Source organism: Eretmochelys imbricata, chromosome 3, assembly GCF_965152235.1.
Source record: "Eretmochelys imbricata isolate rEreImb1 chromosome 3, rEreImb1.hap1, whole genome shotgun sequence".
In the NCBI taxonomy this organism is placed as follows: Eukaryota; Metazoa; Chordata; order Testudines; family Cheloniidae; genus Eretmochelys; species Eretmochelys imbricata.
Genome location: NC_135574.1, coordinates 50,279,117 through 50,298,726, shown reverse-complemented (window position 1 = coordinate 50,298,726; position 19,610 = coordinate 50,279,117). Strand labels below are relative to the sequence as shown.

The 19,610-nt window shown below is 38.9% G+C and overlaps 1 protein-coding gene across 1 annotated transcript in view; it reads right to left on the bottom strand.

The window, feature by feature from the left end:
* LOC144262011 (isoaspartyl peptidase/L-asparaginase-like) overlaps nucleotides 1–19,610 on the bottom strand; it is a 225,861-nt gene that overhangs the window by 42,584 nt on the left and 163,667 nt on the right. Inside the window, exon 4 of the mRNA XM_077811604.1 lies at nucleotides 2,330–2,448. Within this exon, the coding sequence (XP_077667730.1) occupies nucleotides 2,330–2,448 (119 nt within the window). The remainder of the gene's footprint in view (nucleotides 1–2,329; nucleotides 2,449–19,610) is intronic.

Here is a 19,610-nt window from a genome sequence, read left to right as displayed (position 1 = left end):
AGAACCATCCTCTTTGGAACCCCCTTTCAGGTAGTTGAAAGCAGCTATCAAATCCCCCCTCATTCTTCTCTTCCGCAGACTAAACAATCCCAGTTTCCTCAGCCTCTCCTCATAAGTCATGTGTTCCAGTCCCCTAATCATTTTTGTTGCCCTCTGCTGGACTCTTTCCAATTTTTCCACATCCTTCTTGTAATGTCGGGCCTAAAACTGGACACAGTACTCCAGATGAGGATTCACCAATGTTGAATAGAGGGGAACGATCACGTCCCTCGATCTGCTGGCAATGCCCCTACGTATACATCCCAAAATGCTATTGGCCTTCTTGGCAACGAGGGCACACTGTTCACTCATATCCAGCTTCTCATCCACTGTAATCCCTAGGTCCTTTTCTGCAGAACTGCTGCCGAGCCATTCAGTCCCTAGTCTGTAGCGGTGCATGGGGTTCTTCCATCCTAAGTGCAGGACTCTGTACTTGTCCTTGTTGAACCTCATCAAATTTCTTTTGGCCCAATCCTCTAATTTGTTTAGGTCCCTCTGTATCCTATCCCTACCCTCCAGCATATCTACCTCTCCTCCCAGTTTAGTGTCATCTGTAAACTTGCTGAGGGTGCAATCCATACCATCCTCCAGATCATTTATGAAGATACTGAACAAAACCGGCCCGAGGACCGACCCTTGGGGCACTCTACTTGATACCGGCTGCCAACTAGACATGGAGCCATTGATCACTACCCGTTGAGCCCGACAATCTAGACAACTTTCTATCCACCTTATAGTCCATTCATCCAGCCCATACTTCTTTACTTGCTGGCAAGAATACTGTGGGAGACCGTGTCAAAAGCTTTGCTAAAGTCAAGAAAAACTTCTGTAGTGATAATCAGGATGGCCCATTTCAAACAGCTGACAAGAAGGTGTGAGTAACAGCAGGGGAAAAATTAGCATAGTTTTTACTTTGTCTAATGACCCATCCACTCCCAGTCTTTATTTAACCCTAATTTAATGGTGTCCAGTTTGCAAATTAATTCCAATTCTGCAGTTTCTCATTGGAGTCTGTTTCTGAAGTTTTTTTGTTGGAGAATTGAGACTTTTAGGTCCGCAGGGAGGTTGAAGTGTTCTCTGACTGGTTTTTGAATACTATAATTCTTGACGTCTGATTTGTGTCCATTTATTCTTTTGCGTAGAGATTGTCTGGTTTGGCCAATGTACATGGCAGAGGGGCATTTCTGGCACATGATGGCATATATCATATTGGTAGATGTGCAGGTGAATGAGCCTCTGATGGTGTGGCTGATGTAATTGGGTCCTATGATGGTGTCCCTTGAATCAATATGTGGACAGAGTTGGCAATGGGCTTTTTTGCAAGGATAGGTTCCTGGGTTAGTGTTTTTGTGGTGTGGTATGTGGCTGCTGGTCAGTATTTGCTTCAGGTTGGGGGCTGTCTATAAGTGAAGACTGGCCTGTCTCCCAAGATCTGTGAGAGTGAGGGATCGTCCTTCAGGGTAGGTTGTAGATCCTTGATGATGCACTGGAGAGGTTTTAGTTGGGGGCTGAAGGTGATGGTTAGTGGCATTCTGTTGCTTTCTTTGTTGGGCTGGTTCTGGAGTAGGTGACTTCTGGGGACACTTTTGGCTCTGTCAATCTGTTTCTTCACTTCAGCAGGTGGGTTTTGTAGTTGTATTAGTTGTAAGAAAGCTTGATAGAGATCTTGTAGGTGTTTGTCTCAGTCTGAGGGATTGGAGCAAATGCAGTTGTATCTTAGAGCTTGGCTGTAGACAATGGATCATGTGATGTGGTCTGGATGAAATTAGGTTTCAATAAAGACTGGGAGTGGATGGATCATTACACAATGTAAAAACTATTTCCCCATGCTAATTTTCCCCCTATCGTTACTCACACCTTCTTGTCAACTGTTTGAAATGGGCCATCCTGATTATCACTACAAAAGTTTTTTTTCCTCCTGCTGATAATAACCCACCTTAACTGATTACAGTTGGTATGGCAACACCCATTTTTTCATGTTCTCTGTGCATATATATCTTCCTACTGTATTTTCCACTGCATGCATCTGATGAAGTGGGTTTTAGCTCACAAAAGCTTATGCTCAAATAAATTTGTTAGTCTCTAAGGTTCCACAAGTACTCCTTGTTTTTTTTTTTTTTGCTGATCAGACTAACACGGCTACCCCTCTGAAACCTGTCACCACAATTTTAATCATCATGTCTATACTTTCCCTTAACCAGTTTGCTTTCCCATCAGCATTTATGCTCATGTGTTCCAAAAGTGTTTGAATATTTTTATTGTTTGCTAATTGTTCTAAATCTTTTCATACCTATGACTGGGGTGTCACCAACACGTCCAACCATTTTGTTTGTGATGCCTCCAGTTGATGTTGCACAAGCCATGTTACCTTCACAGTCTATAGCAACTGCACCCACTGTGTCATGAACCCTAAAACACAGAGAAAAAAATACTGTAACTCCAAGTTGAACAGCTGCATTGCCAGAAGCACCACCATACAATAACCATTTAGCACATAAAAATAACAGTTAGTACCTAAACAGAGCTTTTCATCTTCAAAGAGCTATACAAACATTAACTAATTAATCCTCGTGATGTGCCTAGGAGGCAGGTAAGTAATATTAGCTCCTTTTTGTTCCCAAATGCAAAGACTATACTCGATTTGCGCAAGCCAAAGACAGAGTCAGTGTCAGAGTGTAGATTATAATTTTAGGAATACCTGGAAAGTTGTCTCATACACAGTTTACTAGACCACTAGGTACAACAGAGATGGGAGCATATCTCCCTATTTTGCTATATGCACAATTTCAGGGGCTTTTTGACTCAAAGCTACATTAACCAAATATTTATACTAAATATTTATGTAAAAATTAGGTATAAAACATATTTATAAAATGTATTTAATAAAGTTAAATTTAATAAAATGTAAAATGTTAATTAAAATTAATAAAAAATAAAATATTATAAGGGAGGGGGTCTTCAATAATATCAGGACAAGTTATTGCTCTTACATACAAACATATTCAGCTTTTCTATTAACAAGTGTTCCACGATTATTTTCTTGCCCAACTGTCAGTAGTAACTATGCTTTAGTGAGATGGATATACTACGTCCTGAATTAGCACAATATCCCTCCTAACAAAATTGTTACTCACAACTACTTTCCTCTTCTATGGTGTCTTTCATAAAACAATCTCAAAGCACTTCACAAACATTAAGCCTCACAACTATACTATATGTGACATACATCAACAGGGTGTCAAGACAGGATACCTCACATTGAGTATTGACAAGGCAGTCCTCCTTTGAGCTTTTCTGCCTATAGGTAAGGCAAAAATGCCATTAGTAACAAAGGTGAGAGCTGAATTAACTTGCAAAAATTAAATAACTGTCCCTCAATGTTGTCCTTTTACACTATGGCAACGGACTTTCTTGGGTTTTGTTCTACTTTCTAGTTGTACACAAAATGTTGGCAATCTCTATGCATACTCAATCCAAATTGAAATTGTTCTGTATGATACAACACTAGTAAATGAGGATTACCCAACACTTACTGATATCCATGACAGCTGAGTGCACTCAGCATCTTCCAGACTCTAGCCCTATAGAGAGAAGAAGGTTGCAGCTGTTTTTCTTTGCTGTGACCTTTTCTAGATGATTACACTAAATTTTAGATGTGAAATACTGGCCCTATTGAAGTAAACAGGTTTCTAGCTGACTGACCAGCTCCATATTCATTCTCTTTCTAAAACATGTGGGCAGCAAGGGATCATGGTGTTTTGTTCTTCTTATGTAGGATATTTAATACTCATTTTAAGCCAGTACAGTGTGTCTAGATATTCTGATGATGGGTAACTTATAAATGTTTTTAATAACAGTAAAATATAATATATTTTTGAATCCATTATTATTCAATTAATAACACTTTTCAATTACATGTACATTTTCAAAGTAAACCATATTCTTCTAATCTCCAATTGTATCTTGCTACACTGATACATTAAGTTTATAATTAAAAATGAAAATGATCATTACAGAAAATAAATTGTTTACAGAGAGGTGTTAAAATTGATTTTTGTTAGGGAAGCACACCAAACACATTCTAATAAAGCAGTCAGACTGGGATTGGATGCAAGTTCTGCAACTGGCACATTTAAAGATTAGCTCCCCTCCTCCACAAATAACCCCCTTGAGTTAATTTTAATTGCTAATTGACATCATTAAAAAGATCTGACCTTACCAGGCTCGTGATTCAGATCACGCATACTTTATATGAACTTTCATATTACTGCTAATGCATTACAAATGATTACCTTGTTCAATTTCTCAGAGGTTAAACAGACTTTTTCTTATACTCCACAAAGAAAAATAAACACCATGTAGACCTGACTTTGAGAAGGAAATGTGTTTTGGCATTCTCTTCCCAATTCTCTCTACAAGCATGAGGCTTTTTAACAGAAATTATTTCCTTGCAAACATATGTGAAATAGAAATTAATATATGCAATACACAGGTTCTCACCACCCTTGCTATTGTATCTGGCTTTTGAGCACATATTAATATAGACAATGGTCCTGGTCACAGGCTGCAGCTAAAGAGCATACAGGTCAACTCAAAGAGTCAGAGGCAAATTTGGCTTTAATCCACCTTTGAGCTCTTCTGACCCTGGGCCATATGTATGCCAGACTGGTTCCAAGTTGTCCCTGCAGTCTGCTCTAAGCAATGTTGGTTGCTAATTGCAATGACTACTGTTAGAACAGCTAGACATTGCTGGAGTCAGGCCCCCCTTTTCCACAGCAACAGCTTGTATGTTAATCACAGGAAGAGGAGGTGGTGTAGTCACCATTAGATCAATTCTATGTCCTCAGAGGATCCTTCTACACAGGAGTGATCCTTCCCTTCCCAGCGTTGCCAGTTGTAGGGCTACTTTGCATCAGCGGAGAGAAGCAAAGTTGCCCTTACACAGGGAAGAATCTATGCTACTAATTTGATTCTAAGGAACATGCTCATTTATGAAATGTTTATTTATATTTGTATATACTATATACCCAGTATTATATAAACATTAATATAAAAATGTTGTATAATAAATATTAATGTATACTGCAAATTATTTATAATATTTTATGATGTTCCTGGCTTAATAGGGCAATCTCTATTAGTGCTTACAAGAGTTGTGCATTTGTAGCCTGGTACATCAAATTAGGATATATACTTAAGCATGAAAATGATTTCTATAGAGAAGGCTGAGAATGAACTGTGAAAGCAGAGAGGACTGGGAGCTTTTAAAATATACAGATTCGGAGGCAACAAAGAAACTCATGTAGTTTACATTGACAGAAGCTAAAAATATAATTTTTATGACACTTTTCAATAAAGCTTTCAAAAATACACACTTTGTACAACCAAATGATCACTTAGAGTGGAATGATTTGTATCCCTTTTGAATTAAAATGAGCACCCAATTGATTTGTGCTTGTTATTTGCACTCTGCCTTTCTCTGCGGTCATTCCATATCAGCTCAGCTAAAAGCCCAGACTAGAAGATAACTATGTGCTCCTTGATTCTGTACCAAGTATAAATTTCATTTTTTAAAAAACACATTCTTGGCTATTAAAACTAGTGTTTTGTGAAAATTACATTATTACTTCCTTAGCCTTAACAGAGAAACAGCTTTTTACCACCTGACTAAACATTTGACATTTTGAAAGGTAAGTGCTATGCTATGTCATAAATAACATCTTTAGGTCCGGACAATACTATTCAAATCAAAGCAAAAGGGTTGAACAAAAAAAATCACCTCAATTCAAGGACAAAATAAAAGACAGTTGACTAGAAAAGTCTTTCCACAGCTTGTGTTAGCGATAGGGTCTTCAGGGGAAGATTTGTCTGCACCAAAGAGGATCAAATCACCTGTCAGGTTTCTGAAGGGACACATCAATCAGATCTGACATGTTGCCGATTGCTCCATTAAATCACCACTGTGGTCTTGATTTGTCTCATCAGGTCAGATGATTTTTTTTTAAAGGCTTGAGATGGTAAGCTGCTTTTCAAATTTTCTGATTGAAGCCTCTTCAAATAAATCTGTGTTTTGCATTGAACTAACCTAATGGACCATAAAGCTCCATCCTAATAACAAGATATTTTAGAGTAGACACTGCACTCCTGTTAGGCATGCCAAGTAAGGGAGTGTGGGATTGGGGGGAGGGAGGGAAGGTTTATAAAAAGCTACCTTGCATGTTTGAGAAAAAAGTTATTTTCCACAGGTTTACTGTTACCAGGTAAGGTCAGAGGAAACAAAAACAAAACAAAACAAAAAAACCAATCTCTGGAGAGTCCTGGGGCTTACAATATGCAGTAATTCCCCTCTTACAAAGTAGCTTTCTGTGGCTTTGAGCTGTATATCACATTATTTCATTACATTCATGGATCATCTATTAATATTTTGTACATGCACTCAGAGTTTTGGGTTTATGAATTTTTAATAAATTTAAATAAATGAATATATTAAATGACCAATACTTTAAATATTTTGTGCCTCACTTTATGTACAGGCATGGCATATGCTTTACATTACATAGTTACTGAGCCAATGTTGGCGCTCAGGGCAGAAATTAGTCTTTTACATTCCTCTCTGTCATTTGCTGTTGCTTTCTTCTGCTCAGTGGTGCTGAGATCAACTGTTCTGCCCTCCCTACTAAGGGTTCTTCTTAAGGATTCTCTTGAATGCTCTTGTTTCCTCACACCAGTTGGTTTCCACTCGACAGCATCATGTGGGAATCTGTGTATTGTACATGCCCCAAATATGTCCAGTACTTCTTTCTGTTTCTGGTGGAAAGAACTTTTTTATTGGTAATGAAGTCTTTCGAACCAATGATCATAATTTTTCATAAGCACTGGTTTTTGAAGGCACCTATTTCTTTGACTAACATCTTAGTAGATCTTCAGATCTCACAGCCATATGTTAGCACTGAGATTACATTTGAATTGAAAATTCTCAGTTTTGTTCCGATTCTGATTGTTCCATGTATCTTTGATTTCTGCATTATTAAGTTTAGTAAATGCTGTGGATGCCTTTCCTATCCTTGACGTCACTTCCTTCTTAAGGTTTCCATTGGCCAACCTGGTGCTGCTCAGGTAGATGAGCTGTTCTATTTCTTGATATTTTTGCCTTCTAATGTGGCTATTCCTGCTTGATGGTTTCAAGAATGTTGGCTTTAGCATAACTAATTCTGAACTCTGAGGGGCCTGCTTTTTTTGCTTGGTTGTCTTTGTTGGTAATTTTTCATAGTATTTTCACATACCAAATTTAAAGGGCCAATTTCATACCTGGTATAACCCCATGAAGATTATTGGGGTTATTACAGGGTTGCTTTTAGCCTCTTGTGTTTATAAAGTTGAGAACAAAATTGTGAACCTATACCTCTTGACCCTAAGTGAGCTAGAAGCTCTGTGAGTATAGTCTTATTATGCTATTTCACCACTCCTGCTTTCATGCTCACCTAGAATAAGGAAACACAAAATCATGGAAGATTTTCAAAACTGGGTGCCTAAAGTTAGGCTCCTAAAATTATTTAGACACTTAAAAGAAATGCCCAAATTTTCTATATAATTCCAGGTCCTCTTTCTCCTCCATTTCAATCTTATCAACATCATTTTGGGGTAGAGGCTAAGCCTGAGTCCCATATCCCCCAACTATTGATTATGGGAGTGTTTCAGAAGGTGAATGAGTACTGGCATTTGGGAGTTGCATCCCTTTAGTAATGTTAGTGAGTTAACATTTTCATACCTGTTAAATGAAATTTTTCTTTCTCAATGAAAATCAACAAAGAATTTTCTGGTTTCTCCAGGCTGAATGGCTTGGCATGAGTTTAGCTATAATCCATGGAGAATTTTAAGTTTAAGAAAAAGATTAAGGATGCTATACATTCGTTCAACATGTTGTCAAGGTTCCTTCCCCACTCTGAACTCTAGGGTACAGATGTGGGGACCTGCATGAAAACCTCCTAAGCTTACTTTTACCAGTTTAGGTTAAAACATCCCCAAGGTACAAAATTATTTTACCCTTGGATTTCCACTGCCACCACCAAACTTTATCTGGGTTTACTGGGAAACATAGTTTGGACACGTCTTTCCCCCAAAAATCCTCCCAACCCTTGCACCCCACTTCCTGGGGAAGGTTTGGTAAAAATCCTCACCAATTTGCATAGGTGACCACAGACCCAAACCCTTGGATCTTAGAACAATGAAAAAGCATTCAGTTTCCTTACAAGAAGACTTTTAATAGAAGTAAAGGAATCACCTCTGTAAAATCAGGATGGTAGATACCTTACAGGGTAATTAGTTTCAAAACATAGACAATCCCTCTAGGCAAAACCTTAAGTTACAAAAAAGACACACAGACAGGAATATCCATTCTATTCAGCACAGTTATTTTCTCAGCCATTTAAAGAAATCATAATCTAACACATACCTAGCTAGATTACTTACTAAGTTCTAAGACTCCATTCCTGTTCTGTCCCCGGCCAAAGCATCACACATATAGACACAGACCCTTTGTTTTTCTCCCTCCTCCCAGCTTTTGAAAGTATCTTGTCTCCTCATTGGTCATTTTGGTCAGGTGCCACCGAGGTTACCTTTAGCTTCTTAACCCTTTACAGGTAAGAGGATTTTTGCTCTGGCCAGGAGGGATTTTAAAGGGGTTTACCCTTCCCTTTATATTTATGAGACATGTATGTTCTTAATTGTGCAGTGAACTTTCCATGGGACTATTCTTCCACCCAACATGTGTAAACTTTTATAAAGGAACATAGTCTGCAACTGACCAGTAAGTGGCACACATACAGCTGTGGCTATCAGGCACCCAGACATTTGATTTTAAATTTGCTAACTAATCTGCTCTAGATGAGGATGGGAAGTCACAGATCTATTGCTATTACATATGAAGTGTTACCCAGGGTTCTTTCAACCCAAAGCTCTTGGTAACTTTTACTCTGTGCAAGGTGGTGTCAGGAAATAAATCAAGGGAGACACGGCCATTTGACCAATAGACAGCTAGCACAAACAGGACAACACAAGAATGCTTTCACTTAAAGCTAAACTTTACTTCGTCTCAAGCACTAACACACGTCCGCAACAGGTTAGTAAAACTCCTCCAACCCTCAATAATTACTGAAGCTGAGTGTGGCCTTCGAGTGGCACCATAATAGGCTTCTGCTGGCCAAGCTTCTGTCTGCCAGTGGGGACCACAAGATGCGTCCAGAGGGAGCATCCCTGAAGAATCCCTTTCTGAGAAGGCTGGTTACCTCAAACTTTTCCCCTTATTTATACATTAGTAAAGTAATGACATATCTCTTAAAATAAACTTGCTAAGCAACCAGTTTTTAAAGACCAAGCAAGAGATTTCCGTATGGTCATCAGTTTACCAGATATGTTGTTTTTTTTCCAGACTGTCCAGACCTTGGGGCCCTGTCAAGGTTCCTTCCCCTCTCTGAACTCTAGGGTACAGATGTGGGGACCTGCATGAAAGACCCCCTAAGGTTATTCTTACCAGCTTAGGTTAAAAACTTCCCCAAGGTACAAAATTTGCCTTGTCCTTGAACCCTATGCTGCCACCACCAAGCGTTTTAAACAAAGAACAGGGAAAGAGACCACTTGGAGACGTCTTCCCCCAAAATATCCCCCCAAGCCCTACACCCCCTTTCCTGGGGGAGGCTTGATAATAATATCCTCACCAATTGGTACAGGTGAACCCAGACCCAAACCCTTGGATCTTAAGAACAGTGAAAAATCAATCAGGTTCTTAAAAGAAGAATTTTATTTCAAGAAAAGGTAAAAGAATCACTTCTGCAAAATCAGGATGGTAAATACTTTACAGGGTAATCAGATTCAAAACATACAGAATCCCTCTAGGCAAAACCGTAAGTTACAAAAAGACACAAAAACAGGAATACACATTCCCTCCAGCACAGCTTATTTTACAAGCCATTAAACAAAAGAAAATCTAACACATTTTCTAGCTAGATTGCTTACTAACTTTACAGGAGTTGGAAGGCTTGCATTCCTGATCTGTTCCTGGCAAAAGCATTGCACAGACAGACAAAAATCCTTTGTCCCCCCTCGCTCCAGATTTGAAAGTATCTTGTCTCCTCATTGGTCACTTTGGGTCAGGTGCCAGCAAGGTTACCTTAGCTTCTTAACCCTTTACAGGTGAAAGGGTTTTGCCTCTGGCCAGGAGGGATTTTATAGCACTGTATACAGAAAGATGGTTACCCTTCCCTTTATATTTATGACAAGCCCTGACAAACATTCCTAGGGGCACATATAGACAGACTTCCTGTTTTTCTAAAATACATAGATCAGCAATTTCAACATTCTTAGCAGGAAAGATGTGGGGTCAAGCTGCTTTGTCTGTGGCACCCAACCCCCCCCCTCCTCCGTGGCGTGGTTAAGCTGAGGCCGCTGCATGACCAATTTACGATCTGCTGAATTGGCTACTTTTAGCAATAAGCAAGAGTGGTTCAGTACAGCCTGCTAACTTGACTACTATTACCAATAAACAACAGTGCTTTTAGGCACTTTACTGGTTTGCTAAAATCTCCCCATACTCCACAAACTCCACATGTGCTATTGCACCCACACGCTTTATAATGCAGCATTTGATTCATTTTAGTCCAAAGAAAGGGGAAGAAGATATGGATTTTTGTTTGGAGTACCCTTTACCTCTACACATGTAGAGGGCAGGGCAGGTGTGATGGAATATGCCCCTGTACTCACACCCTAATCTTTATCTTGTAAGGTATCATCTGAAAACTCATAATTTGCAGGCCGGTACTGTCCTGATAAAATATGTGTGGCAACATTATATATGACATCATAAGAGTCTCCTGTATGATGTTATTAACATATGTTCCAAACCCCACAGCCCTGTCCAAGTGGAAGTTGGCAAACAGGTCTGTCCTAAACAAAGGAATGTGTGCTTACCTTAATCTGTATTTAAGCAGTAAATAAAGTCATCCAGGGAAGGAAATCAAAGAAAGTTCAAACAGGTGAAAAAAACCTAGCAGCGAACATCCTTCCATCCTTCCATCCTTCCACACAGACTCATTGTCTTTTCTCAGCTGGAAATGTTTTTCAAGAGGGTAAAACACAACCTATGGGACCCCCCCTCTTTCTTCCTGCCCACCTCATTCTCTGTACTTGAGAAGATAAAAGGAAACAGCCATTGGACTCTTGTACAAAGACTGACCTGAAAGTCTGGTCAATATTCTGATGGAGCATGTGGTGAGAATTTGCTTTGCAGCTAAGATAATTTCTTAAGTAGACACTAGTAAATTTTTTATCTTTATTTTTCTAGTTACCATTTCAGACTTTTATGACTCATTACTTATACTCACTTAAAATCTCTCTCTTTGTAGTTAATAAACTTGTTTTATTGTTTTATCTCATTCAGTGTGTTTAAGTTGAAGGGTCTGGTAACTATTTAAGGTAATAAACTGGCATATTATTCCCTTCAAGGAATAACTGACTTAATTTATTTGTACTGTCCAGGAGAGGGCTAGGCAGTTCAGGAAATACATTTCTGGGTCAGCCGGCAGCATAACCAAGGCTGGTGAGAGTCAAGGTGTAGCTGGTAGCCTGCAGTTACAGACACTCAAGGTGTGACTTACATTTTGGAAGGTTGTTTGTGAGAGGCCCAGGTGGGAGCTACTACAACAAGGCATTGTAAGGCACTCAATCTTGAAGGGCTGGAGTGAAACAGCCCCCCATCTGAATTGTGCCCCAGTATGTCACAGTGGGGCAACTCAGCTAGAAGGGCCCAGAAACATTCAGAAGTAGGGTGGGGCAGTTACTAGACATGCTCAATAGCTGTTTGGTGAAGCTGTATAAGAAAGTTTCATTGTGAACAAGGAGTGTTGCAACTCCCACACATTCACTATATGAGAGTTGAGCCTATCAGAGTTCAGGGATGGAGGAGTATAAATATAGAATTTAAAGACAACCCTGTGGACTCAGTGTCTAATTGATGCAGGACTAAGAACAGTGTCTGCTGAGAGGGCTGCATCCCAGTCAGTGTACTACTTTGGACACAGGTGAGTGCCATTCCACCTTTATTTACTAGGGACCCTCCCCAATGGAATAATGTTTGGTCCACCACTGTGTGTTTTATGGATTTACAGGAGAGCAGGAGGGAAGCATTTGTTACATCTGAAGACTACTGAGCCTCTAAATGTTACATTTAGCTATCTGCTATCTGCTCTAAACTTGGATTCTGCCTCGTTTAAAAAGAGAACTAGGGAGAGCTAATTGAGGTGAGGGTATGTAAATCATCTTACTTAGCTGGGCTTTTGGGAAAAAGATAGTGCTACGTAGAATGAGATCTTATTGAGATCTAGAGAATAGATATTCAAATGCTGATCCCAGAATCTGTACTACTTTGGGATACTGACTACAGATAACTGTTTCACCAGTAACTGAGGACTAGTCAATAATTAACCAAAGGCTGGAACGTTGGTAGCTGTGGAGACCCCAGAAGATCTGTTTACTGACAAGGTTCTGAACAGTTTGGAAAAGAAATGAGAAGTTGCCACTCTTCTTGAGCTCTAAAGTGTCCAGGTGACACATGTTACATATTATGGTTACTCTACAAAGACTTAAAAGGTCTAAAAGAAGGTCAAAGGGGAATGTGTTTATATGTGTGTGCTAAAGTACAGAAATATAAATGTTATGTCCAAACCTTATATTTAAATGTATATAATAGCAACAAAGTGGGGAAGTCTGTATAAGAACCACCAGTAGATTTACTGCCTAACAAATTTTGTTTAAAAATTATTCATGGTTTTCAAAGAACTTTTTACATTTTTTGTGTGTGCATTAAATGTAGTGTGTTTACTAAGAAAATGTATAGAACTTTTTCTCTGAAGTTTCCTGGGAACTATTAACACCTTCATACAGGGTTCTACCTATAATAGCCCCAGGGTTTTAATTCTGCGTAATACTTTCTGAAAAATCTGAAAAGACAGAACTCTGGGCTGTGCCTCAGCAAAGAGTTAACCTGAGGTGCACAAAGAAGGGGAGTGTGTGACACGCAAGTACCCCTGTATTCACACCCTACCACATGTTCTCATAATATTTGTACAAAATATTCCATGTGAGGTATCATTAGAAACTAAAAATTCATTGTGTGTGATGTGTATTGAGTTATGAATATATGCTGGAATTTTGACTGAAGTACGTGTAAACCAAGTATGTCGGTGGGAGCTGTTAAACAGGCCTATCTTAATGTGTATTTGATTCTTTGACCCTATCCTGATATTCAGGCAAAGACAACAAAGATCCATATTTACATATAAGCAGAAACAGGACCATCAAGTCAGCAGGGGAAAGAGGTGGTAAGAAACAGACAATTTGTAAAAACAACGAGGAGTCCTTGTGGCACCGCAGAGACTAACAAATTTATTTGAGCATAAGCTTTCATGGGCTAAAACCCACTTCATCAGATGCAAGGAATGAAAAATACAGTAAGCAGTATGTATATGAAAAGATGGGAGTTTCCTTACCAAGTGGGGGGTCAGTGCTAACGAGGACAATTCAGTTAAGGTGGAAGTGGCCTATTCTCAACAGTTGATTACTTTTGTAGAGCTAATGAGGCCAATGCAATCAAGGTGGACATTGCCAATTTCCAACAGTTGACAAGAAGGTGTGAGTATCAGCAGAGGGAAAATTACTTTTTGTAGTGACCCATCCACTCCCAGTTTTTATTCAGGCCTAAATTTGGTGGTGTCCAGTTTGCAAATTAATTCCAGTTCTGCAGTTTCTTGTTGAAGTCTGTTTTTGTAGGTTTTTTTTTTAGTTGAAGAATTGCTAGGTGTTTCAGAGGGAATGAACAGAACAGGCAATCATTGAGTGATCCATCCCCTGTCGCCCATGCCCAGCTTCTGGCAAACAGAGGCTAGGGACACCATTCCTGCCCATCCTGCCTAATAATCATTGGTGGACCTATCCTTCATGAATTTATCTAGTTCTTTTTAGAACTCTGTTATAGTCTTAGCCTTCAAAATATCCTCTGGCCTTAATTGACTCTTTTCCAAGATGAAAAGTCCCAGCCTTATTAATCTCTCATCATAAGGAAGCTGTTCCATATCCCTAATAATTTTTGTTGCCCTTTTCTGAACCATTTCCAATTACAGTATATTTTTTTGAGATGGAGCGACCACATCTGCACACAGTATTCAAGATGCGGGTGTACCATGGGTTCATATACAGGCAATATCATATGGAGCTTCCGTCCACACTAGATTCCATGTCACCTTCCTCACAACTTGAATAAATGTTACTCTGAGGTAAATCTCCAGATGAATCCATTTCAAAAGGTTACTTGTTTATAAAGATGGGGTTCTGAACCTCAAGTGATAAGCAATTGAATCAACTGACTGTATACAATATTACTATATTATAAGAGTGTATAGAGGGAGATCTTTTCTGAAAGCTAATAGTGATTAACATAATTGTGAAATGTATGTATTGACAGTATGTAAGGAATTATGGGTACTCATTGATATTAGATTGTGCGGTGTGGCCAGACCAGAGGGAATGGCATAGCTATCTACTGTCCCCTATGTAAATTAAACATGGGGGAAACAGAAACAATGGGAAGCCGCATTTACATAGAAATCATACAGGTGGATGGGATGCCCACAGAGAGGGAATAACAGCATGAGGTCATCCTGCCACTTGAAACAAGTTCATTGAACTTTGGGAAATATAAACAAAGACTGAAGCCATCTTTGGTATCCATCACTAGACAGAAACCAGGTGAGAAAGATGGGTCTTTCAATGAAGAGGTGGAGGGCTGAAGTCTCTGGAACTGAATATAGGTGAGAAACCTGCTTAGGTAAAGATTTTTCATTAAAGATGACAAGGGAAACCAGCACCTTGTACTTTTGTGGAAGGTACCAACTGAAGGAAAATGAGTCATGGGCTGGGAAGAGGAATAGCTGATGAAAGAAAACATCTTGAACAAAGCCTGTACCCTGCTAGATTAAGTTTTAGACTTTTACATGTGTGTTTTCACTTTTATTTGATGTAACCCCATGGCCTCTTATTAACCAAATATGTTTTATTTTACCATAAACCTAGTTAGTGCTGTGTTTAAAGGGAAGAGTATATTTACCCCAGTTAAGCTAATAAGTTCTGATGTTGTTTTTTGGCTTTAGAGGAACAAATTAACAATATTATTTCTCTGAACTGTCCAGAAGACGGCTAGACGTGGCAGAACACACAGTTTTTGGAAAATCTGGGACTGGGAGTTTGTTGGGGTCACTCTGCAAGCAGTAACCATGGCTGGTGGAAACCACTGTGGGCTGTAGACAGGCTGCTAGGGTCAGAGCTTCTGACACAAGGCTGTCTAGCACACAGACACTCAGAGAGCAACCTGAATGATGGTGGCTTGTTGCGAATTGCCCATGTTGGGAGCGACAGCAGCACAGCATTGTGAGACACCCAGGTTACAGGGTAGGCAGTGACAACCCCTCACCGGTCTGAATTATACCCCAGACCATGACCAAGTGTAACAGAGGTATATGTAATACTATCTCAGCATCTGTTATACTAATAATATTGATCTTCTTCCACAACACTTGGTGTTGGTATTATTTGCAATTAAGATCTTGAATCCCAAGAGCGGCTAATCATCTACATCGCCCATTGTGTAGAATGGAAATTGTTTGTGATCAGCATTTTTCAGGGGTCTTCCACTTCCCCATCATGCAAAAACCCACAGGAGGGGCTTGTAAGGGAGAAAAACTCCACATTATCCTGCCTGCCTTGTGAACTTTTCCTGTATAAAATTGAAGCACATATAGGAAACTGATTTGAATAAACAAACTACTGAACAACAAAAAGGACGTGGCTTAAGAATTATTACAATCTAACCAAAAAGGTAGTTTACTCCAGGGATGAACTGGGCTATGATATTTGCAGAAAGATTGATAGCTATAAATATGTAAGTTCGCTCTCACTTCTGATATGCATCACTGAAAAATGGACGTGTTTTTGTGACATTATCCCTGAAATGCTGAGATTGTTAGAACTTTACTATAAATCTGGGTAAGTTTGTGCACTTGTAGTGCTTTTATCTTGAGCTTTCATGGTTTTAAGATGTCTTTCAAATTTTAAATTATTTGATTTTCACTTGAGGTTTTTTTGGAATTCACTTTTGATGTCAACACTTTTATTATACCATTTGAGTTAAACTCACTCTAAGGAATTAAGCCATCTCTTTGGTATTTTAATCCTTATGAATCATTGCTTGATGGATGTTTAAATGGAATAGGAAAAAATATTTGAAAAGACAGTAGCTGTGCTTCACTTTGACTTTTGAGTTGCTGGTGTTGTTGTATTGCACAGAAGGTGGCAATATAAAAAAAAACTATTTTCAAATCCAAACTGCACAAAGAATATCCATCTCAGAGCTTTACCCAGTGGACAAAAAGGAAAATAAATCTGTATTTTAAAAGTACAGCATTATTTAAAAAAAACTCTGGGAAACATTTTGAGCATCCTAAATGGAAAGTTAGAGACACTATTTCATTATTATTTATGGGGATTTTACATGTCCTCTTCTGAAAGATAGTAGTTTGTTTATTTTCAAGCACCATCATCGATACACACAATGGGACACTACATACTACTTTCTTTTAAGGAGATACAATAAAATGAAAGCTTCAATAGGGCTTGTCAAGCTGCCTGCACTAACTCATGAGTGTGAGTACCAACCTCAGGGCAGACTGTTATGAACAAGGGCACAAACCCCAAACTGGCTGTGAGTTCTATACTTCGATTTCACCAACCAATTATCAAGTGTAAACTCCTCAGCTGCTATAACAGCCTCAACATGGAGTCACAGAGAGTTCCCTTGAGCACTCTGATCTGTCTAGCCACTCAGGTGAGCCTACCTTTGTGATACATGGTCCCATACACCAGTGGTTCTCAACTTTTCCAGACTACTGTACCCCTTTCAGGAGACTTATTTGTCTTGCTTATCCTAAGTTTCACCTCACTTAAAAACTACTCGCTTACAAAATCAGACATAAAAATACACGTTCACAGCAGAATATTGCTGAAAAATTGCTTACTTTCTCATTTTTACCATACAATTATAAAATAAATTAATTGGAATATAAATATTGTACTTACATTTCAGAGTATAGTATATAGAGCAGCATAAACAAAGTGTATGAAATTTTAGTTTGTATTGACTTTGCTAGTGCTTTTAATGTAGCCTGTTGTAAAACTAGACAAATATATAGATGAACTGATGTACTCCCTGAAAGACCTCTGTGTACTCCCAGGGGTACACGTATCCCTGGTTAAGAACCACTGATTTGATGAGTTGAGAACTCCCTGGAAGACCTCTGCATACTTCCAGGGATACACGTCCCCTGGTTGAGAACCACTGCCATACACCAAGAATCACACCAATCAAGTGATACGTCTATACACATTTGCACTTGTAATCATAAATCTATTGCATACTATTGTTCCTGTATCTAGCAATTTTCCATTATTTTTAGCAAGCAATTTTCTGTATAGAAATAAAACACAAGGAGAAAGAACACTGGAAGAGAAAAAAATCATAGAAATGTAGAAATCAGATCCATAGGAATTGCAAGTCAGATCCTTGGTCCGTCCACACCTTGATGCTTCAGAGAAATCTTTCATCTATCTTCCTCTTTATGGTTTTATACAACCACCAATCACCACAGCGTCTGAGCACCATGCATGTAGTTTTGCTTATTAATAGTAAAGTGCCGAGTGAATTTCATGGAATCTGGATCTTTTGCCTTTATGGGATATAGTAGCTTTGTTTATGGTAGGGCAGTTTTTTCTTTGTTTGTTTCTTCCGTTCCTTTTTGTTGTTGTTGTTGTTGTTAGTTTGGTTCATTTATTTGTATGGTTGTTTTTTTTTCTTTTTCATTTTTGTTTGTTTGGGTTTTTTTGAAGGGGGGATAATGTTGTGTCATTTTTGTTATGGAAAGGCTTTTTTCCACAGAGGAAGATTTTACAGTGTTTACTACTCATGGCCTGATTCTGGAGTCGTCTAATTACTGTAAATTTCTTTTATTGCTGGATCCCCTTGACCAAGAATATTTGGTCCTCAGCTCTCATGTGTTTCATCCACAGCTTTGAAATCTGCCTTTTCTCAGAAGAACACAATTGTGTCAGCAACTCATCAACTGAAATTAAATCTTTAAAGTAACTGGGCTTGGTCCATAATTGCTTTGAAGATTAGGATGAAGACTTTAAACTGAAAGCTGACTGGGAGCCAATGGGAAGACTGGAGCACAGGCTTGATGTGTTCACAGCAATCAAACCATACAGAGTTGGCAGCTGCATTTTGAACCAACTGGAGGCCTATGCATTTGTAGAAACGCTGTAGGTTTCACATTTTCTCATCCAGTTTCACATACAATGAATTACAGTAATTCAGTCTGGAGGTGACAAATGCATGGATCACAGTGGCTAGGGCCCTGATCCTCAAATCAATGGAAGTTAGGAGTCTAAATACCTTTGTGGCTCTGGCCTATGCCCGCATCAAGCAGGCCAATTAGGGATACCTACCGATATTTTGGCTATGTAGTCTTTGTTAGCTTAGAATTCAGATTTTCACTCAGTGGCCTCATTAGCCCCTGAAACTAGCAGAAATAGGAAAAGAAACAATAATAGACTTGACTACATGGCATGCGATTCCTCTTCATTATCCTTGACTTTACAATTCCATTTTTCATACAGTACCATAGAATCATAGAATATCAGGGTTGGAAGGGACCTCAGGAGGTCATCTAGTTCAACCCCCTGCTCAAAGCAGGACCAATCCCCAATTTTTGCCCCAGATCCCTAAATGGCCCCCTCAAGGATTGAACTCACAACCCTGGGTTTAGCCAGGCCAAAGCTCAAACCACTGAGCTATCGCTCCTCTCTCCCCCCCACCCAATTCTCAAGGTCAGTTCAAACCATAATTCCAGTGTGGGAGGACAATGGAATATCTATTGTGTTATAATATATTTTTATTACACCATTTTATCCAAATCTTATATAATGTTAGATTGTTTAAAAGGTGATTATAACCATTTTAGAGCCAATTTTCAGGAGTAATGTTACTTAACTGCTATTGAAAGGGAGGTCTTCCATAAACTGAAGTATCTTTTTCTAAAAGTTCATTCATTGACATTTCAGAAGAAAGTGAATTAGACTAGTTTAAGTTTTCCATTTAAGATATCTAGCATTCACTTTGAGGTTGATTTTAGAAAAGACATATGGAGATACATACAGTCATAAACTATGCTGAAGCATTAAGAGGACTTCTGTCTGCTTATGTAAAACAAGTTTGTATCTCTTTGAAAGATTCCTGTCTTGTGAGGTATGAACCTGAATTTTTAGTTGCACATTCTCTGAGATTAATCACACATTTCTTATGTAGCCCCTCCCTTAAGTCATAGCTTAAGCGTCCTCCCTTTTCTCTCCCTGGTGCTTGCTATCACCAATGTCTTGAGCAGCTTCTCAACTTTCTTTGCATGGGTTGGGTCGTAGGT